Source organism: Venustampulla echinocandica (assembly GCF_003357145.1).
Source record: "Venustampulla echinocandica strain BP 5553 chromosome Unknown scaffold_14, whole genome shotgun sequence".
Classification (NCBI taxonomy): Eukaryota; Fungi; Ascomycota; class Leotiomycetes; order Helotiales; family Pleuroascaceae; genus Venustampulla; species Venustampulla echinocandica.
Window position 1 is genome coordinate 490,588 of NW_022474219.1, and position 22,534 is coordinate 513,121.

Here is a 22,534-nt window from a genome sequence, read left to right on the forward strand (position 1 = left end):
CACTGAATAAGCCGTGGCCCACGCCCCCCGTAAGCTACTAGCCCTTCTCTGTCGACACGAACGCCTACGCCTGGGGCATGCTCAGGTCAACTTTCAGCCATCGGCACTAGAAGCAGCCGATGACCGAATGGAATAATCTCTCTCGGATGCTCACCATCCACCATAGCCAGTGGCTGACGAAACTCCCGACGCACCCATCACGCAAACGAGCGCCGAAAAACAGACAGTGCCGAGTTTTATCACCCCCATGCCCATACGTTGTATAGAGGCCTGACTGTTTCAAAAAGGCTATCTTGCCAAATATCACCTGAGCTTTTAGATGAACTTATTTTAGAACGATGGTGGATATATCAGCTGACTTCGTCTACCAGCGTCGTATGCCATATATACTCTGCCAAGGTCAACTTAGTGGACTTGATGATCTATCATCTACCCCCTTACGATTTATCATTTATCCCCTATGAATAATTTACTCTAATGTACGCACAGCTGAATCTCGCATAAGATGGTACGACTTAGCTCATTTAGTTGTAGGTAAGATGAGTGATCATGATATATGTTGAAAGAAAATAGATAGATGTATTTACGTCCGAAAGGAACCTACTCTATTAATTACATCGATCTATTTCCAATTTTGTTCGCCCACCAAACTTTATATGAACAATCCCGGCAAAAACAATCCTTCCTCGCTATGAGTAAACTTCCAGAGCCTATTCCCATCTCGCCCCATTTCATCCACAGTGTTGCAGTCCAGTCCTGAGTGCCAATCCATTCCAACCAATCCTCGGAGGAAAGTAAATGCCCGAGCCGAACCAGCAGCATCAGAACAGAGCGAGTACACAGGAGGTCGAGTTTAAAACTCGAATGTTTTGTTGAGAATACAACCGTGAATGGATGAATAAGGAACGGATAGATAAGAAAAGACAAAGGAAAACGAAAACTTCTATGTCGCTGTATATACCAATATGCCCCAAGAACTTGCCCTCCCCACGTACAAATCAATTTCAAAGCGTACTTTGCAGCCTTTTGCTTGCATGCATGAGCATTGAATGCTCTCCCTCTATATTGCTCTCCGTTTCCGCCTCTTCCGTAACAACTCCGAGCGCCATGCAAAAAGTGGTTGAGGGAAACCTAATGTAGAGGCCCCTAAACCATTTCACGGTGCGATTGGTAGGTCATATCAATCCCATCACTTTCGCGGTGGGAATGCCTATGCCTACGGGACTTCCTCTCCGTCCGCCCCGGGCGCTCCTCTAGCTTCAAGGCCGCCTTGCCGTTCTTCTTCTCTTCCTTTGCAAACCTCTTTTGAGCTCGTGTGAGCTTGATCTTCTTGGGAAACAGAGACTCGGGACCTTGGAGGATGGAGCCCGGGTGGATAATGTTCCACAGGAAAAGAGCAACACACATGGGCGTCGCGTCCAAGGCGTAGAAGTAAGATTCAGTGGTCGAGAGGGTGCTGTTGACGTCCCCGCTTGCAAATTCACACAACCGGTAGATGATACGGATCTGAATATGTTGTAAGCAGAGTGTAGTAGAGCAGCAAATATGGAAAACTTACGGTGATCAAAGCCAAAGTGGCGTAGGTAGTATACAGGAGTTTTTTCCAGCCGTCCCCGCGCTCAATGACGCCGAAGCCATGGGCCATCTTCCAGTGAAACCGGATAGCTAGCCCCATGAACATCAAGACAAAGGCCTCCTGAACTCCAATACCGACCGTGTATAGCCGGAGACCGAGCTTTATCATTTTTGAATCATCATTTTGGGTCAAGACACCTCCTGTGGCTTGAATAATGAACGCACTGCGCTGTGTTAGTCAACGCTCCTCAAAGAAAAGACTACCATGCCTGAATGGGGCATGTATGGAGCGGGAATAATTACGTGATATCAAGCCATACAAACCACCTAGCCATGTTCACTGCCTTGATTCCGGCAACCTTCTGCTCTGGAAGGAAGTAAAATACTATCCTACCAAACACCATGTATACAAAGGCATTCACCCACAGCGGGGCTAGCAACACGAGAAGATTCGCTGCTGCCCCCGAGGAATTCACGGTCTGGTTCTTGGTAGCGTAGACTCGACATGCGAAGCCCACAAACTGCCACAACGCGGCCATGACAACCACCCAGCAGAACGCTTTACGAAACGTGAACGACTGGAGGACATGGGCGAAGAAAGTTAGGCCAAAGAACACCGAAAAGGCGACGGCCGGATCTGGCTGGGCGCAATAGTTGAACTGAGCATCAACGCTCGTCGTATCTAGGGATTATTTCTTAGCCTCATGTTCATTTGATTTCCATCCCGCTCTATGGGCGAGGCGGGATATGGGCAAGAGAATTCTCACTGCAAATTGGTTCCCACAACATGATGAGGGCGGGGGCCGTTAGGCTACGATATCGCGGGCGTTGAGGAGGGGTCGCTTTGCGATGGTTCGAGCCAACTTAACGGGCGCCAAACAGGACGAACGCCCCGTCTGTAATAGGTAGCGTTGCCGGTCAACGAGCAACTTCCGAAGCACTCGGGAGATCAGGTACAGTACGGGTTCGACAACCGAAGCCTTCAAGTCGATATTGAAGGCGGCGCAATTCAGTTACTCAGGGGAGTAAGATTTCGACAGGCGGCGGGAAGTTAGAGCTGAAAACAAGTCGACAAGTTCAATGAGGCAGCCATTAAATCAATCAATCACAGAATGACAAAAGTAGCTGGGCGGTGGGGGATCAAAAGGCGGAGGGAAGCGACAGCGCCAAGCGACAGACGCAACGGAACCCAACCACGGCCTGCAGGTGAACTGTGTGTGAACGGTGCTTGCGGTCCAACGCCGCGCAATGCTTTCTCTCCATTCCTGAGCGCTGCCACGTCCGTCGCCCAAGCGGAAATCAGTGAGCACGTCGTCGCAGGAGCCGCCAGCAGAGGAATGCTGATGGTGTACGTACTTAGAGTGAAACAGTAAGCATGACCCCCCACCAACCAACACTCTTACGCGTAAGGTATTGGGTGACGACAACCGAATAATGTACTCACCAAGGAAAATGATAGATGGTTACGTTAAATCTCTATCGCCGCCCATCAGCAACTCCACTTTCAAGTTCCCCAGCCAGTTTCACCCTCTCCCAATGGCAGTTAATAATAAATGTAAGCTTCGGGTTTACGACCTATCACAGCACATCGACGATCCCGAACGCCTTGTTCGTGATAATTCGTCGCACTGGCCGCAAGCTGCTCCGTAATCAAAACGGGGATGCTAAACCCTTCAAAGACATCAACTAGGGCTTACAACCGAGTCTGTATTATAGAGGTTGTGATGAGGCATCCGGAGGGCTAAGGGACAAGGCAGTATCTCGTTCTCTGACTCCATTCCGCTTATTCTATTCCTGTGGGAAGGAAAGGAGGAAGTGTGTGCGATCATAGGAATCATAGGATGCTAAGTTGGTGGCTTACTCTGTGCTGAATTGCCGGTTAGGTAACAACCAGGCAGATTATGTAAATAAGACGTGTAATTCTGCACAGCTTCGCAATTCCATAAATTAACATGTGGCGGGGTGCTGCTAGTACCCCAACGGTTTACGGAGTACAAAGGCCTCGACCGCTGGGGCACGGTGCAGCGCCATCTGTGATGATTTGCTCCAGCTGCATTATACCAACCTGTCTCAGATGACCGTTCTAGCGTGATGCGACATTACGGAATAGCCCCGAAGATTGGCGCTCAGCCGCAAGGACTACGAATTACAGCGGCTAGGGTTGCGTGGTATGTGCCGGTTGTGGTGGTTGGTGGCTGCGGAGGATTCAAAAGTCTATTAACTCCCCTGTAATGCCCTGCAGGGAACACCTGTAGGGGAAAAGAGCCAGCCCGCAGTGTGCTAAACGGCCACGTCTTACTCCGTCTTACCTACGTATTCGTCTCACCGGGTATACTCCATCGGACCATTGCCAGTGACGGAATTAGGGAATTTCGGCCGCGCGCAATAGTTCGCTGTGCAATGTACAGTGCTTTCCGGGGTTCGTTTTACTTGGCGCCGCCTTGGACGTCTGAGGCAGTTTTTCTCACACGTAAACGTCTTAGTAGAATCGATAGATCACGGCTCGAAATTGCAGCCGAAAATTGGCATTTACGGTTGGTGAGCACCCTCATATGAATTTTCATTTCGAAGGATTCAAAGGCGAACAATCGGACAACAATCGGACACGCCGGAAACTTGCACCTTTTGTGCCATATCGAGTTTTACCTGGCGGCTCGAGCTGAGGCTGTTTGATCCGAGATTCCAAACCAATTTAAAGTTCTTTCTGATACCACCAAGTAAGCACAACGCATACCAATCATAAAAATACGAGAAATCAGGGGCAATTCCACGTGATATAAGAATTGCTTAAGTAACTACTACGTCGTTATTATTGGAAGCTGGTTTATATTACATAATAGAAAGAATGAAGATGAAATTCCTCACGTGTTCTGGTTCAGTCAGCGGAAGCCAAAGGATCGAAGCTATCAATTCTATACAGTAGGTACTCGAGTGTGTTAAATAATAGAAGGAATGATATTCAATTCGTCTCGTGTTGAAATTTCACCTATAATAAAAGAGCGGAGCTTCCAAGATCTTCATGAATTATTCCTATACACAAATCCAATGTACATCTGTTGTGTCTTATTTTTAACATTTAATATACTACTTTCTCAAGTCCTATCCGTGAGTTAATAGAATAGGAAAATACATAAGTAGTTATTCAAAGAGTTGAGTTGAATTGAATTGAATGATTTGATGGACAATTAATGGCCATGATGGATTGCAAACTTCACTTCACTGACTCTAATAATAAACTCGGCTTGTTCAACAAACTAACTCTTAGCATTCTATACATTCTTTTTGGTACAAAACTCCAGGCATGGTATAATTCTCGCACACTCTCCTCTACAGGCCAACCTCGATACGTAAGTCTAAACGCAAAACAAAAGAAAAGCCCACCGCCCGAGCCAACGCCGTTTAGGTATTCCTATCCCGAAATATCCGCGCCCATATCAAGCAAAAGTTTTACCGCCACCTCCATACCTGCAATGCTAGCATGGTGAAGCGCCGTTAACCCCTCTAAATCCCTCTGCTCAAGATCTGCCCCGTTCTCCACGAGAACTCTTACCATCCCATGGTGACCCTTCTCGCTCGCAACATGGAGGGGCGTAAAACCTCGAGAATCGGCAGCGTTTACATCAACGCGGCCGGGAATGGGCTGGCGACCCAAGCCTTGTGGGGTCTGGTGAGGATGGCGATGGACGTGGGCGCGGAGAAGAGACTTGACCATGGTCTGCTCATCATTCCGCGCTGCTAGATGCAGCGGCGTTTGGCCGGTACAGGTGCGCGCCTGTGGGTCAGCCTTATACTCGAGTAATAGACGCAGCAAGCGGTGGCGGCCACTCTGGGCCACCAAGTGCATTGCTGTTCGTCCCTGGCGGTTTCGTACCTCAGGATTTGCCCCTGCTTTGAGGAGCGCCTCAACAACCCTTTCATGGCCGTAGAAGACGGCACGATGCAGTGCTGTGCCTCCGTAGAGACTCGCGGTTGCACTTTCCGACCAATGATGTCCATAATTATCCCCTGCGCCTTCTGCATGCTCCTATGTTATTTACGTTAGTAAAGCGAATTGAGGAAGCAAGCGAAATTTGGGGAAGTTGTAAAGGGGCCTGTTGGGTTGGTAGTTGGAGATTTACTTGAACATAAGACATTGCGTCTGCGATTTCTCCCTTAGTACTCCCTGCTGAACTGCTTTTTCCGCTCCTACTTGATCTCTGCATTGAGGTTGGCGGGTTGATAGAGTGACCAGTTGATGGTAAAGTGTCCATCAGCACCGGGTCCATAAACGTCTCAAATGGAGACACACTGCTTGAACCAGATGAAGCCATGTACAGTGATGGAGCTTCGGCAGGGCTCTGGCTACCCATATAGCGCGAATAAATACCGTTCTCCCCTTCGATAGTCTGGAGTGCATTCCGGTGACTAGAAACAGACATTCGATCACTTAGATGGGGTGAGCCATGTTGGCTACCTGCTGATTGCGTTTGCAGTCTTTGCGGGCCTGGGCGAACTAGCTGTTGGATTTGCTGTAAGTGAGCTTGTTGCAGCTCTTCTGAAGGCTGATTGAGGTGGTGTTGTGGGTCATCTTCTTGTCGTTGTTCTTGAAAAGTTTGAGGTTGTTGAGTTCTGCGTAGTTGCTCCTGAGGTTGAAGTTGTTGTAAATCTGGCTTTTGCCTTTGGTCTACGGTACCGTTGCTCCAGGCCTCCTTCTCATTAGCCGTCGAGGCATTCTGGGGGCGCTTGGGGGCCGGAGTGGAGGCATCTGCATCTAAGGCAGATTTGGTGCCCTTCTTGGTAGACTTGGTGTTGGTGCTTGAGGTATCGTTGGTCTTGGTGTCTTTGGTACTACTGTTGGTATTGCTGTCTTTGTCGCTCTTGTCGGTACTGGCATTACTCTCTTTGGCCGCATTTAACTTCTGGAGTTTCTGACTCTCTTTGAGCCCTGGTGAGATTTCTCGGTCAGCTGGATATTGCCCTATTCTCAACGCAAAGACACAAACAAACGATCAAGATGAAAAGAAAAGGTTGAACGGACGTTGACGATATCCTCGCTGGGCAATTCGATTCTGCACTCGCCGTCTCTCGACGGGGTCTACATGAATCATTGCGCGGTGGGCGAGGCTCATGGGAAGTTGCGCTGTCACCGGTCGCAGTTGGTCGTGGGGCGTTCCGCATGCCGGGAGGGTGCAGGGTGAATTGCGGCGCTGTTTAAGCTCTTGCATCGAGGAACCTCAGCGATTTCGCTCATCACGCAACCACTCCAAAAAGTACCGGTATTGCTCTTGTTATCGCTGTTGAAAAATGCTCACGTGCTATTAGCTCAGCCCACGCTCGCAATAAGAGGGTTTCTTACCAACCTTTTCTCGCCTTACAAACAAATTTTATCTATAAGGGACCGGTCGCATCGCATTGCCTAAGAATTTCTCACGCTTCTATTTTTAGTATTGCCGAGAAGCTAAGACATAACATATACCATAATCATGCCGAAATGCTTCGAAGTCATCGTGGTGATCATCGTTCGTGGCAACTCGAGTACGACGGTGATATTCTTCCTCGGTGTTTTGCTTAGTGTGAACGGGCCACAGTAAGGCTCAATCAATCTCTAGTAGAGGTGGTCGGAGAGGAAATCTCGAAAATACCCTAGAATCGACGCTAATAAGCATTCAGCTGCCAGGGACTAGGTCTTTACGTACTTCGTAAGGCGATGGTGCGGAGAGCAGGGTGTGCAGATTGGACGGGGGGGGCCTTGTCGTTATGTGGAGAGGGATATGAGGGATGCCTCGCTTAAGCAAGGTGAGCAAAGTGCGTCTACGCCGTACAACAACCGTCGGCGAAAAGCTTAGTCCTTGCTTACGGCCGCTGCCCGGTCAAGGCTTGTTTCAACGCCTTGGCTGCAAGGTGGACCCTGGCCCTAGCGCAACCCCTGGCTAGCGTTTGCAATCCTGGCTGCACTGTCAAACACCCTGGTTAGCGCCACGGAGACTAGGGCAGGATGGCTAAGGAGCCGCACGTGGAACGCTCATGGCGTGCTGTGGCCCCGACATCACTTATTCAGAGATCCTTCTTTTCAACACGAAACGAACGTTCCCCCTCCTTCTATCCTGTCAGGCTGTACGGTGGCGTGTTGAGCCCAAGCCTATGGAATGCAGGTCCTACCACGCTGTAGGAAGAGGTAAATAGTCTAGGCCGCGTGGCATCCGGGGATACGAGCCGCAGGCTATGCAGCAGGCGTGATGCAAGGCTACACACCACAGCTGTCTCAATAAGGAAGCTTAGAAGGCGATTCTACATTTGATGACTATCCATCCAGGTTACTTGATTTGGATTTCAGTCTAACGTGATCTTAGAGACGGGGGTTCTGGCTCTCTGAGGCAGTCGGGGGAAAGGGGAAATGGATCTCAAGTAATCGTTATGGGGGTCCCATACTCCCAGCCACACCTTTCCACATGGCCATTGCAGTAAAAGGCCCGCTACCATGGTGGGCGTAGCGAGACAGGGGCAAAAGAGAGGAGAGTAAGAGGCGGAATTAAGTTACCGTTACTACTTACGCCATCCATAATCACGCTTTTGCTACCGGCCATGCCGTTAAAAGTCCGCTAGGACCGAGGTCTTTCGGAAAAGAGAGGCAAGGATAGGCAAGAGACGAAGTAAGAGACGAAAAAAGATAGAGATGGATGTTAAGTGATCATTGTTCAACCACGACCACGTTTTTGCTCCAGGCTATTTCGACTAAAGGCTTTCACTACTAAGCGAAACGTGGGTCTCTTGTATTCAAAATCTACATGAGTTGGTCCAAGCACGACGAAAACCTGTCTCGAAATACTTGCCTAGCCCTTCGCTCCGCTCAGTTGTTAATTCCTGCCGATACCAGACCATCCAGTTGACACGCCATGGTTGCGAACTTTCCAACCTTCTGAGTGGTTCCTCTTCATATCACTCTACCTATTGACTCATTGACGTCATCGCCGATCTTCTTCTTTGGACATTGTATGAGTCTGCGTGAAGGGAGCAAGACGCCGCTCTAGGAGCAACCTCCGCGCAGCCTATACCCACCCACCTCTGTCGACCGATATAGTCTTACCACTCTTACGAGAGTCTCCGGCGATCATGTTTTCCATCTCTCAACACCCAAGCTTCCCCTCGAGGCCATCGCCACCTACCCGCGCAGATACTGATTTCTCCCACATCAACACTCCCAGCAGTGATGTGTATATGGGAGAAACTATCTCAGGGTTCTGTACGCCTAACTCAGCATCAACCCCTTCTGAGAAGCTCGATATAACATACGAGACGATGACTTTTCCGCTCTCGGTGCCAAATCGCCTCCACCCTATAGCCATCCCGCTCCGAGATGAATTTATATCCACCATTGCTGAGACGCCCTCCACCGCTATTGCCTTCCTCGCCGACTTTATGGTCTTTCTGACGAAGAAGATTGAGAGTCCAGAGAGTGATCCAAGAGATATCGATACCTATAATACAATACTAGCCTTATCCTTTGAGACCTTCGAGCACGACTTTCTCCAAGGCAACGAAGTACATGCCGTGGTGGCAGATTTTGATCTTACTTCCGACGAAAGCACCGCCATCATCTCTACTTATTTCCAAGCTCAGAATATCTTGGGCCGATCAAGCGGACGAGTGCCATCTGCCCTGTGTCGGGCGGCAAACGTTGGAAAGGCTACTGTGTACGCTATCTTCGGGGGGCAGGGAAGCGACAAGAAGTATTTTGACGACATCCGGAACGTCCATACGACTTATCGGCCTCTCATCAGCCAGTTTGTGCGCGAAGCCTCGAACCATTTGCATCGGCTTGCAGACGACGAAAGATTCCGCACTCATTACCCTCAGGGGCTAAACGTTGAGCAATGGCTCCTAGACGAGGAATCACAGCCCGACCATGATTACCTCGTTACGGCTCCCTTGAGTTTCCCGTTGATCGGACTCTTACAACTCATGCATTTTAAAGTCACATGCCATGTTTTGGGATATACCCCCCGACAAATGAACGAGACCCTTAACGCCGTGACTGGTCATTCTCAGGGAATTGTGATTGCGGCAACTGTCGCAGCAGCGACCTCCTGGAAGTCATTTGACAAGTTGGCGCTGGATGCTCTAAGCATTCTACAGTCCATTGGCGCTCGAAGTCAGGAAAAGTTCGCTGTTGCGTCGCTAGATCCCGAAATTTCCAACGATGTAGCGGACAATGGTGAAGGCTCCCTATCACCTATGCTCAGCATAGGTGGCCTACCTGTTGAAGAGGTGCACAAGTTGGTCGCCAAGGCCAACAGCCATCTCCCCAACGGGGAGAAGGTGGAAGTGGCACTAATCAATAGTCCTACTTTGACGGTAGTAGCTGGGCCACCGCTCTCTCTATATGGTCTCAACTTGTTGTTGCGGGGACTGAAACCCGCCAATGCAAGCCAGAGCAAGATACCTTTCAGCCAGAGGAAGCCGAATATCGTGAACCGATTTCTCCCTATTACCGCGCCTTTCCACAGCTCCTACCTCGGTGAGGTCGCCGCCTCAGTTGCAGTGGATGTTAAGGAGGTCTCTCTTCTAGGGAACGATCTACGCATCCCCGTCTTTAGCACCGTCAACGGAACGGATCTCCGCTATAGAGGAGTAACCAACATCATTCCTGAAATTGTTTGCATGATTACGGAAAACATACTTCGGTGGCAAGCTGCTACAGATTGGGACGATGCCACACACATCCTTGATTTTGGCCCCGGAGGCATATCTGGCATCAAGCCGATGATCAGCAAAAATAAATACGGCGCCAGTGTTCGGGTTATCATTGCCACTCGAAATGAGGGAACCTCGAGAGATGTTGGATATAAGTCTGAAATCTTCAATAGCGATCACCCACGACTTCTCTACGGCGAGGTTTGGGGCCAGAAATACGAGCCCCGACTAAGCACGAGTGCGATGGGGCAATCATATCTCGACACCAAGTTCAGCCGGCTTTTAGGCCTACCACCAATCATGGTAGCTGGCATGACTCCTACGACTGTTTCCTGGGAGTTTGTCGCCGCCACTATGAATGCCGGGTATCATATTGAGCTTGCGCTAGGTGGCTATCATAACGCCGCTGCTTTGACGGCCGCTATTGACAACATCGTCAAAAGCGTGACCCCAGGGAGGGGTATCACTTGCAACATTATCTATGCCGCTCCGCAAGCAGTCCGGTGGCAAATTCCATTGCTCACCGAGCTTCGAGCCAAAGGCGTTCCCATCGATGGCCTCACTATCGGGGCCGGAGTCCCTTCCGTTGAGGTTGTGAATGAGTATATCAATACTATGTCTCTTAAACATATCGGGCTCAAGCCTGGCTCAGTCGAGGCTATCCATCAAGTCATCAAGATTGCCCGTGAGAACCCCAATTTCCCAATCATTATGCAATGGACCGGAGGTCGCGGTGGTGGCCATCATTCATACGAGGACTTCCATCAACCCATTTTGCAGACCTACAACCAGCTTCGGCGCTGTGGAAACATCATTCTTGTGGCTGGTAGTGGGTTTGGAGGTTACGAAGACTCCTACCCCTACATGAGCGGCACCTGGAGTGAGAAGTACAACCAGATGCCTATGCCATTTGATGGTGTATTACTGGGAAGTCGAGTTATGGTTGCCAAGGAGGCAAAAACCAGTCTTGCCGTCAAGGAAGCCATTGTTAATACGCCTGGAGTTGACGATTCCCGCTGGGAGGAGACATACAAGGGAGAAGCTGGCGGCATCATCACAGTCACCTCTGAAATGGGGGAGCCGATCCATAAGCTAGCGACTAGAGGTGTCAAGCTTTGGTACGAACTTGACCATACGCTATTCAAAATCGATAGATCTAAGCGTGTGGCTTGGCTCCAGAACAAAAAGGCATATATTATCGGACGCCTCAACAACGATTTCGCCAAGCCCTGGTTTGGGAGAAACTCAGCTGGAGAAGTGGTCGACCTCGAGGAAATGACCTACTCTGAAGTCACCTTCCGCATTATCAATCTCATGTATGTTGCAAGTGAGGGCCGATGGGTAGATAAGTCGTGGCAGAAGCTGCTATACGACTTTTTGCTCCTAGTCGAATCTCGATTCCTCCCGTCTGGTGAAAAGTCGTCGTCATTTTTCAAAGGCATTAGCGATCTTAGCAATCCGGAGATGAAAGTGCAGGAGTTCTTCAACAAAAACGCGAAGATATCACAGCAATTAATTGGCTATGAAGATGCGAAACACTTCGTGATGATCTGCAAGAGACCGGGTCAGAAACCAGTTCCATTTATACCGGTTCTTGACGAGGAATTCGAGACGCTTTTCAAGAAAGATTCACTATGGCAATCGGAAGATATTACTGCAGTTGTGGATCAGGATGTTCAGCGAGTTTGTATCCTGCAAGGCCCTGTTGCTGTTCAATGGTCAAAGGTTGTCGATGAACCTATTAGCCAAATACTGGGTAACATCCACAACGGCTACATCGAGAGGACTCGGGAAATCGCCCACAACGACGAGATGGACATCGTTCCCGATATTGATTGCTTTGGCAACTTTTACGAGAACGTGTCCCTGATTCCAAATGGAGTCACGGCATCCGAGCACGAGAGTGGTATACTTTACCAAATAGAAAAAGATGCGTCCGTTGATCTGTATCAATGGCTTAGCTTTTTGGGAGGTAGCAACAGCGACTGGAGAGAATCTTTCTTTAAAACTCGGTCAATCGTCCAAAACCAGACTGTCCACGAGAATCCAGTGAGAAGGATTTTCAAGCCTTCATCCGATACTTTTGTTCTGATGGAAGATACCCAAAACGCGGAGAAAACAAAGATATCCTTGATGGAGAACTTCCAAAACGATGGCAAGGAGCAGATGAAAGTGGTGGAGATCAGGGCAGAAGCGGCCAATGTTATTGTCATGGAAATATTTGACCATCGCAATGCCCTTGGAATGCCTACTGGCCTTGTTCTACGTTATAATTACCACCCTGAAGCACGTTTCGCTCCTATACATGAGGCCATGCGTGACCGGGAAGATCGCGTCAAGGATTTCTACCATCGTCTTTGGTTTGCTCAAGACCTCCCTACAGTCGCGGTTCCGACGACCAATCGATTTGATGGCGGAGAATTTACGGTTGATGGGCATACCATAGCTAAATTTGCACACTGCATTGGTAATCAGGACGATGCCTACAGCAAGCGTCTTGGTAAACAGCTCTCTGCTCCACTGGACTTTGCAGTTGTTGTAGCTTGGAAATCTCTTATGCGGCCCTTGTTTGCTCAGGGGATTCAAGGCGATCTCCTAAAGCTGGTCCATCTCTCAAATGAATTCAGAATGGTACCTAACGCCGAGCCAATCCGAGAAGGCGACAATCTCAAGTCAGAGTCTTATATCAACGCGATTATCAATCAAGACTCCGGCAAGATGGTAGAAGTGCAAGGATACATTCACAGGGACGGGAAACAGGTCATGGAGCTTACCAGCCAATTTCTCTATCGTGGAACCTTCAAGGACTTCGAGAATACTTTCTCCCACGTGAAGGAAGCTGATATGGAAATCTATCTGGAAACACCCATGGATGTGGCTATCTTACTATCGAAGAGTTGGTTCCATCTCTATGACCCAAAATTTGACTTGCTTGGCCAACGACTTATCTTCAACCTCCGATCCGCTTATCATTTCGAAGATAATACTATCTTCAGTGCCGTTAAGACCACCGGAGATGTGAGAATAAAGGCATCAAGGAAAGATCTTGCGCCGATTGCTACAATCACTTATATGGCTGGTAGATCAACTGGAAACCCAGTTACAGACTACTTGAAACGCCATGGAGCAACATTGGAGCCTCGCCGCATCTTTCCAAATCCTGTCCCAGCGGGAGAGGCCCCGGTGGTAATTGAAATGCCGTCGTCCAATGAGGCATATGCCGTCAAATCTGGAGATTACAACCCCATTCACGTCTCGCGATCTCTATCCAAGTATGTCAACCTCCCAGGGACCATCACACATGGAATGTACACCAGTGCCCGAGCGAGAAGCACTGTAGAACATTTGGTGTGTGCTTCGCACACTAAACTCTTCAAGACTTGGAAGTGCTCATTTACATCTATGGTGCTACCCGGGGACAAGCTTGAGGTGCAATACTCTCACATCGGGATGATTAGCGGGAGGAAAATCATCAAAGTCGAAGCCAGCAATGTCGATACCCATGCAGTAGTTCTGGTTGGTGAAGCTGAAATCGAGCCCGAGGATACCGCGTATATCTTTACTGGACAGGGAAGTCAGCAAAAGGGTATGGGCATGGAGCTTTACGCTACAAGTGATGCTGCTCGGCGTGTCTGGGACTACGCTGATAAGCATTATCATGAGAATTATGGTAAGTCTCAATCTCTAGAACAGGTGAGCTCAAGGTAACAATAGAATAGGCTTCAAGATCACCGACATTGTGAAAAATGACCCCAAGGAATTGACGGTCCATTTCGGTGGTCCTCGTGGTAGACATATTCGTGAATCCTACATGTCCATGACGTATGAACAGATTGGCCCTGACGGGACGTCTCGCATCGAGAAGGTCTTCAAGGACATTAACGAGGAAACCGAATCGCATACATACCGCTCTGCTACCGGTCTTCTGTCTTCCACTGAGTTCACCCAACCAGCTTTGGCGCTCATGGAGTTGGCTATCTTCTTTGACTTGCAAGATCGTGGCTTGATCTCCGATAATAGCCCCTATGCTGGCCACTCCCTTGGTGAGTACTCGGGATTGTGTGCGGTAGCAAACATCATGTCAATCGAGAGCCTTACGTCCGTTGTCTTCTATCGTGGCTTGACGATGCAAGTTGCTGTCGAGCGTGATGAGTTGGGCCGCTCAAATTTCAGCATGTGTGCGGTTGATCCCAGTAGACTCACTAAAGGTAAATACCCCTTCAATTACTGTCTCATTATATACTTACATTTCTGCAGGATTCAACGAGGCGGCTTTGAAACTCATAATCCAAAGAATCAGCTTGGAGACTGGGTGGTTACTCGAGATTGTCAACTACAACATTGCTAACTTGCAATATGTCTGTGCTGGCGAGGTATGGAATTATCCTCTTCTCGTTTCCCCTTAATATACTATTATCAACCACATAACTAACTATCGTACAGCTCCGCGCACTTGAATGCCTCACCAATATCCTGAACAGTATCAAGGAAAAGAACGTTATTGTGGAGGCAAACTCATCGGGCGACTCCGAACCTCTACTACAAGACCTCACACCAAGCCAACATCAGATATTGGCCATCACACATGATGAAATCCGTGCCATATACAAGACGCCCGTCAAAACCCTCACGCGCGGCAAAGCTACCATCCCGCTCAAGGGCATCGACGTACCCTTTCACTCGTCCTTCCTCAAGCCCGGCGTTGGCAGCTTCCGTAACGTGCTCCGTCACCATATCAATCAGGATACCCTCGATTTGAGCAAGTTGAGTGGTCGATATATCCCAAATCTGACTGCAAAGCCGTTTGAGATTAGTGAGGAGTCGTTCAAAGAGGTGGCTGCGTTGACAGGGAGTCCACTATTAAGAAAAGTCGCAGATGACGTATGTTCTTCCCCTTCTTTCTTGCTCTTATGATGATACTTTTACTAACATCACTTTGAATAGTGGGAGGCCTACTCACTTGGGAAGAAGTCCCTCGCTGATATTTACCAAATTTGATAAGAATAGGATTTAGGTTACAGTCATTACTGGTGTAGGGGGTTGAATTCAGTCGGCCTACCTCTTGTAGATGCTGAATTTCATATGAATTTCATTACTCGTTATACTGTCTCGCTGTATTAGTGTTTTTCTTTTCTCTTTTTGTTAGATGTGTGCCTAGGTATATTACATTGTTAGAGGAATGCATAAGCGTCTTTCAAATTCTACTGCAGTTTATGAGATATATTTATTTGTCAAAACTTAAAAATGATCCAAATTTATTTCACCTGTTTAGCCAATTTGACGATAGTTATAAGAGAATATCTATTTGCTTACAGTATTTCAATTTGATTCTACTTGTTTAAGTAATTTGACTATAGTTTATATCAGAATAGATATATGCTTAAATTGATTAAATTGATTCTACTGGTTTACCCAATTTCTACAGGAATGTATAAGACAGTAGCTGCCCGTTGACAATGACATAATTATATTATACTTGTGTACTTAATTCTACAACAGTTCATAAAACAATATCTATCTATTACAACGATTAAATTTGTTTCTTGCCTCACGTTTTTTATTTCCCTCGAGACAAAACACTATTTTCTGTTCTCTACTAACTAAGCCTTTACCCTCAGGCTCTCCTTTTTAAATGCAGTGGAAATCAAATATTCCTATTCGTCGTCTCTTTTATTCAATTTTATTTACCTACTGCCTAATTCTACGACGGTTTATAAGAATAGCTACATATTACAAAAGACTCTATTTTCTTACACTTGTTTACCCTATAATTACATTTGTGTTTGTTCGGTGACCTCGATTCCCCGGCCTCCGTCTCACACTAGCCGTCGGCGCAACGTGTCGCCATTGTAGCATTCGCAGTACGAAGAATAGATCCCGTAATCGCTAATCGCACTGGCAGCCCTGCCAAACCCCCCAGCTGAAAGACCGTTTTAGTTCCCCTGATCTTAGCGTAATTATACCCTACTAGCACGACATGATCCAGCCGCAGCTCCACTCTCCCCTCCAGCAGGCCTGTCCCTGCCATCGGTGTGCATATGCAGGCGGTCCCGCGTCTGGGGTGCCTCCCACCCCTGCAAGACTCATGCACGGTGAGCAAGTAGGGAAGCCGGGGTGGCGAGCAGGGTCCTAAACCTTACTCTCACCTCGCATCACCCCCTGGTGGCCTGGCGTCAGGGATTTGCTTACTTTGCAGGAGGCTGGACTCAATTCGAAGTACCGTCTACAACCTTCCGGCAGGATTCTAAATATTCACAGTAATATGCGCAAGCTTGATGTACCAGGGAGTCATGTCCACCGGTTAAACAGCAAGTACAGCACACACAAGCATGGCCATCCCCGAGAAACGCCACTCTCGCGCAGCTTTTCCAACCAGGCTGCCACGTTTTTCTACTAAGATGGAACGAACTGCGAATTACGGTGAGCGTGGTATCCCATACCTGCCTCGCGGTTACGAGCCTCATCGCGTGGGCATCTTGTCTTGACTTGCAACTAACAGCCTCGAATTCTTCTTTCAGCCTTGTCTTTCATCTCGGGTTCCTATGATACCTATGATGCCCGGTGTTCAAGGTCCTGCAACAAGTTCAAGCCCTGCCTACGAGCCCAGTTTCGTTTCGTTTCCTCTCCGCTCGGACCGTTTTGGCCGACAACAAACAACGACGACAACGACAACGACAACACCATCGTCAACTGGGGAATCATGGACGGTATGGCAGCTAACTCTTCTCGTGTAGAGGCATGCCCGATCCAAGTGCAGAATGTATTTGGCCCCCAGGTCAAAGGCTGTCACGGCGATTTTGACTTTACCCTTCTCTTTGAAGAGAGTATCCTCACGGTTCCTTTGATGATACTACTGCTCCTGGCCGCGGTTCCACGAATTCGGTACCTATCGAGGGGGTCAGTCAAAGTCAATGGCGGCTTGCATCACCATATCAAACTTGTAAGAACAATCCCAGAAGACATATACTCATCAGAATTTCACTGACCTGTGAGTCTATAGGCTGGTACGGCGGTGCTTGCTTCCTTCCAAATAATCCTCTTGGGTATTTGGGCAAAGCCATCAACACCAAAGACGCGACTTACTCTGGCAACCGCCGCTCTGAGTGTTGCAGTGTCTCTGATTTCAGTTCCCCTCTCGCACCTTGAGCATAAGCGCTCTATTCGTCCATCTTCCATTTTGATTGTCTCCTTGTTATTCTCTACCTTGTTTGATATTGCTCGTACCAGAACATTGTGGAACATCACCGGCAATGCGACCATCTCTATTATGTTCTCCATAACCCTTGGGGTCAAGGTTGTATTGCTATCTCTGGAAGCGCTCGGGAAGCGGGTTTTATTAAAGCCCCTATACAAGGACGCCCCGTCAGAAACTACCACTGGTATCATCGGCCAAAGTATGTTCTGGTGGTTGAACCCCCTCCTTAGACGAGGATATAAGGTGTTGATATCTATGGACGATTTGATGACTTTGGACGATGATTTTGTGACAACACCTGATGGGAAGAGTGGATTATACCTTCAATGGGAAAAAGGTAGGGCTTTTCATTCTTTCCTATCCGTCGATTACTTCTATCTATATATGCTAAAAGTATGTAAAGTTTCAAAAGGACGGTCAACACACGCTCTTCTGATTGCCTCCATCAAATACTTCAAATGGCCGATCATGGCAGGCCTCATTCCTCGTTTCGCCCAGATCGGATTTTTCTTTGCTCAACCCTATCTTGTGGGCAGAACGACGGTTTTCATATCGGACCCGAATGGCACCAAGAATGAAGGCTACGGTTTGATAGGAGCATTCGCTTTTGTATACGTCGGCCTTGCGGTTAGTTCACGTGCCTGTTTCAAGTTGAGATTGTGAATGGATGCTAATTAAGAATAGATTTCGACGGCTGTGGCCCAGCATACAGTCTTTCGGGTAATCGCAATGCTGAGAGGGAGCCTCGTGGAGCTTATTTATAGCAAAACAATGGTACTGGAAGCTACAACTATCGAGGAAAGTGCCCCAGTCACGTTGATGAGTGCCGATATTGAGAGGATCTCAACCGGCCTCCGATTTATCCATGATTCATGGGCATCATTTGTGCAAATTCCGCTTGCCCTCTACCTGCTGTGGCGAGAACTCGGTGTGGCAAGTATGGCACCACTTGGGGTGGCCATTCGTAAGTGTTCTTTCTCCAACCCTTCCTGGATTTGATTTAATTATTGCTATAGTGTGTATGTTAGGGGCTGTCGCCATTTCGTCTTTGGCGGGTGCGCGACAGGCAATTTGGCTCGAAGCAATCCAAACCCGGGTTGACGCTACGGCACAGATGCTTGGTACTATGAAGGGAGTAAAGATGACAGGATTGACAGACAAATTATTCACCATGATTCGAGGACACAGGGATGAAGAAATAACAAAATCGCAAAAGTTTAGAGAATTGCTTATCGTCATGGTTGGAATCTGTAAGAGAAAAACTTCTAGAAAACTCTGAACATATGTACTGACAGTCTGGCAGCGTTTAGTAACTTAGCTATCTCCCCCGTTATCTGCTTTACTATCTATACTCTCTTGGCCAGACGAAATGGAACCGAAACCCTTACCACTCCAAAGGCATTTACGTCTCTCGTGTTATTCAACAACCTCGCCATACCAATTACCTTGCTCGTTCAGGCCGTGACAGGTCTGGCAACAGCTGTTGGATCTATTGAGAGAATCAACAAGTTCCTTTTGGAAGAACCTAGGAAAGATGGAAGGGCACATACAGGATTTTTCAGTAGCGAAACACTCGTCGAGGGTGCTGACAGCTCCTCTGAAAAGCTGACTGAAAAGGGAAAGAGCAGCAAGTCAGTTCTCTTTGAAAGCCGAGATGCGAGTTCTGGGTGGTCAGCGGAGAAGCCAGCAGCTATCAGCGGCCTTACGTTCCAAATCCCGAGTTCAAGTTTGACAATGGTTGTCGGGCCTGTCGGATGTGGGAAATCAACGTTCATAAACACCCTCTTGGGCGAAACGCCGGTTAATAATGGTTACTTGAGCGTCAGCACGTCTACGATTGCATATTGCAGTCAGACTTGTTGGCTTAAGAACGATACTGTGCAGAATAATATTCTCGGCGAATCCCAGTTTGATCTTCAATGGTACAATACCGTTCTACGGGCTTGTGCCCTCGATCACGATATCAAGATCTTCCCTCGCGGGGACCAGTCAATGGTAGGAAGCAAAGGAGCAGTATTGAGTGGGGGACAGAAGCAAAGATTAGTATGTCGCACAGTTCAAGATACGCTTCTATCGTGTGCATGATTGCTAACCATATTTATAGGCTCTCGCTCGAGCCGTGTACTCGAAGATGCCCACGGTAATCCTTGATGATGTGTTGAGCGGTTTAGATCCGACTACCGAAGATCATGTATTCCACGCCTTACTCGGAGCCGATGGAATATGGCGGGAAAATGGCACCAGCGTGGTCGTAACAACAAATAACAGTAAGCTCTCTTGTATTGCATTATCATTCCTAGGCTAACGGTACAGTTCACCGACTACCATACTCTGATCATATCATCGTTATTGGAGAGGATGGAAAGCTTATCCAACAAGGTAGTTTCGTGACTTTGAATTCGACTAAAGGATATATTCAAAGCCTGGCAATCCAACACGATGATGATTCTGATACAGTCAAGAAGGATGATGCTGGTCTACCACCAGCACCGCTTGCTAACCCGGCACATGAGGGGCCACGGGAAGAAGGTGATAGGCGTACAGGCGACATGACGATCTATCTCTACTATATTAGGGTCATGGGAATCAAACGCTCTCTTATATTCATTCTAGCTCTATGCTCTTATGTATTCTGCCTCACTTACCAACGTCAGTTACCAAACTCGCAAGTTCATTTTTACGGATGGTTTGGCTAACTGTTTTCTAGCTGTTTGGGTTGAAAAATGGGCGGCATCCAATGACATAAATCCAAACAATAATCTAGGATACTGGCTTGGGATTTATTATTTCCTCGCCGCGCTGGCAGTTTTTTCTGTCGTGGCTTCGTGTTGGTGAGCATTGACCCTCCCCCTTTTTATTCCAGAGTCATATATATCACTTCTCCCTACCGACTCGCACGTCTGACAGTTGTTTGGAACACTGCTAACCGTTACAGGCATCTTATGAAAAATTTGGTAGCCCAAGCCGCCAGGAAGTTCCATGAGGAGCTACTCAAGACTGTTCTAAAGTAAGACTTACCCTCCGCTGTCTTTAATATCGCTAACATTCTTCGTAGCGCTCCGATGTCGTTCTTCTCTACTACAGACGTCGGTAATACAGTAAACAGGTGTGTAAATCCGCAGCCTTCGTCGAATGCCACTAATATAACCGAAACAGATTCAGCCAGGACCTTCAACTCATTGATATGGAGTTGCCCATTGCGATGCTTAACACTGTATTATGTAGGAGCCACATAACCTACTCCCAGACTTGCTAATAGTTGGCTAACGCACTGCAGCATTCCTCACTTGTCTTGCCCAATTAATCGTGATTTGTGCCACAACGAAATACATTGCGGCCACCGTTCCAGTGGCTATAGGAACTTTTTATCTCATTCAGCGGTACTACCTCCGGACATCCCGACAACTCCGTTTTCTAGATATCGAATCCAAGGCACCACTTTTCTCGCATTTCTTGGAATCTCTGAGCGGACTCGTGACCATTCGAAGCTACGGTTGGGTAGAAAAGTATTGTGTTCGAAATGCCAAGCACATCAACGACTCACAAAAGCCGTTCTATCTCCTATTCTGCATTCAGCGTTGGCTTGAGTTAGTAGTTGGACTTTCGGTTGCTGGATTAGCAGTCTTGCTTGTGGGTGTGGCCGTATCAACCAAGGGGCAAATCAGCGCAGGTTTCATTGGCGTTGCCCTAGTTAACATTGTCACATTCAGTGAGAATCTTCAAGCACTAATCACGCATTGGACTGTTTTAGAAACATCCATTGGGGCAGTTTCCAGAGTTCGAAGCTTTGCAAAGACTCCTTCAGAAAATCTACCCGAGGAAACCGGCACCCCACCGGACAGCTGGCCAGACAAAGGGGGTATTGAATTTAAGGACGTAGTTGCTTCATACAAGTAAGCTCGCGATATCTTTCTATTGTCTTTCTTGAAGCGGTACTAACTGTACACAGGGCTGATGCGGATCCCGTCCTCAAGACGATTAACCTCTCGATTCCTGGAGGGAAAAAGGTGGGCATCTGTGGTCGAACGGGAAGGTAAGCACTCTTGCCCTCTTCTATTGGAATTATACTAATTATGTCACTTTCAGCGGCAAGTCATCTCTCGTATCGACCCTCTTCCGCATCCTAGAGCTTGATAGCGGTTCCATCTACGTTGATGGAGTCGACCTTGCCACTCTCCCACGACAAGAAATTCGATCCAGGTTAATTGTTGTTCCTCAAGACCCATACCTCTTTGATGGATCCGTCCGTTTGAACGTAGATCCAACAGGAGAACTTCCTGATGAGGCCATTGAGGGGGCGTTGAAAAAAGTCCAACTCTGGGATACTATCCACGAATCTGGCGGTCTCTCAGCCCGCGTTACAAATGATTTCTTCTCTCATGGCCAGAAGCAGCTTCTTTGTATTGCCAGCGCCATGTTACGCAAGGGAAATATTCTTGTTCTTGATGAGGCTACTAGCAGGTGAGTCATTCCCACTCCCCCGACTCCGCATTTTCGCGATCTAACATATTTTGTGTAGCGTGGATTCGCAAACAGACGCTGTTGTGCACTCGCTGATCCGGACCGAGTTTGAGCACCACACCGTCATCGCCATCGCACATCGCCTGGATAGCATCCTCGATTTTGACCAAGTCATTTACATGGACAAGGGAGAGATCAGGGAAAGTGGCAACCCGATGCAACTCCGTGACACTCCTTTCAGCGCCTTCCGGGGACTGTATTTGGATTCAAATCCGGGCTATGCGATTTCGTCCTCAGTCGACGATGACGATGACGCAGGTAGTATGACCGAGATGGAACTTCAGAGATATGGGTTTAAACCAGACGTAGTGGGGTGGATTGGTTAAAGGTGGTGAGGTGGGAGATACCAAGGAAGAGATTATCCAACATAGATCTTAGGGAGTAACGAAACATGCATAGAACCTTATTTATTGTACATTATTATTTTCCTTTGTAGCAGCAATAGATTGTTTGTTTTGTTTTCAGATAGCATTGGCAGCCCTTCAAGTTAATTACAATTAAAATGCACATTCGTTACGAACTTCTATCTATTCATTTATCTCCATCGTGATGTTCACCCCCATGTCCCTCATA

The 22,534-nt window shown here is 47.9% G+C and overlaps 4 protein-coding genes across 4 annotated transcripts; 2 read left to right on the forward strand and 2 right to left on the reverse strand.

Moving 5' to 3' along the window:
* Positions 1-1,146: 1,146 nt before the first annotated feature.
* Positions 1,147-2,364, reverse strand: BP5553_10353 (uncharacterized protein; the record flags this gene model as incomplete). Its single annotated transcript, XM_032018976.1, has 4 exons — positions 1,147-1,506; positions 1,559-1,799; positions 1,900-2,257; positions 2,343-2,364. The coding sequence occupies 4 exons, from the start codon at positions 2,362-2,364 to the stop codon at positions 1,147-1,149; spliced, it is 981 nt and encodes a 326-aa protein (XP_031865000.1).
* A 2,620-nt stretch (positions 2,365-4,984) lies between these two features.
* On the reverse strand, positions 4,985-6,732 carry BP5553_10354 (uncharacterized protein; the record flags this gene model as incomplete). The annotated part of the gene is made up of 3 exons (XM_032018977.1): positions 4,985-5,599; positions 5,694-6,499; positions 6,558-6,732. 3 exons carry the CDS (start codon positions 6,730-6,732, stop codon positions 4,985-4,987), a joined length of 1,596 nt encoding a protein of 531 aa, XP_031865001.1.
* A 1,932-nt stretch (positions 6,733-8,664) lies between these two features.
* On the forward strand, positions 8,665-15,243 carry BP5553_10355 (uncharacterized protein; the record flags this gene model as incomplete). The annotated part of the gene is made up of 5 exons (XM_032018978.1): positions 8,665-13,915; positions 13,965-14,453; positions 14,503-14,618; positions 14,689-15,126; positions 15,190-15,243. The coding sequence occupies 5 exons, from the start codon at positions 8,665-8,667 to the stop codon at positions 15,241-15,243; spliced, it is 6,348 nt and encodes a 2,115-aa protein (XP_031865002.1).
* A 1,556-nt stretch (positions 15,244-16,799) lies between these two features.
* Positions 16,800-22,287, forward strand: BP5553_10356 (Uncharacterized protein; the record flags this gene model as incomplete). The annotated part of the gene is made up of 16 exons (XM_032018979.1): positions 16,800-16,952; positions 17,246-17,777; positions 17,844-18,067; positions 18,125-18,404; positions 18,457-18,690; positions 18,744-19,483; positions 19,545-19,707; positions 19,754-20,089; positions 20,148-20,271; positions 20,376-20,447; positions 20,496-20,546; positions 20,597-20,661; positions 20,718-21,333; positions 21,390-21,473; positions 21,527-21,901; positions 21,960-22,287. 16 exons carry the CDS (start codon positions 16,800-16,802, stop codon positions 22,285-22,287), a joined length of 4,377 nt encoding a protein of 1,458 aa, XP_031865003.1.
* Between the last annotated feature and the right edge of the window lie 247 nt (positions 22,288-22,534).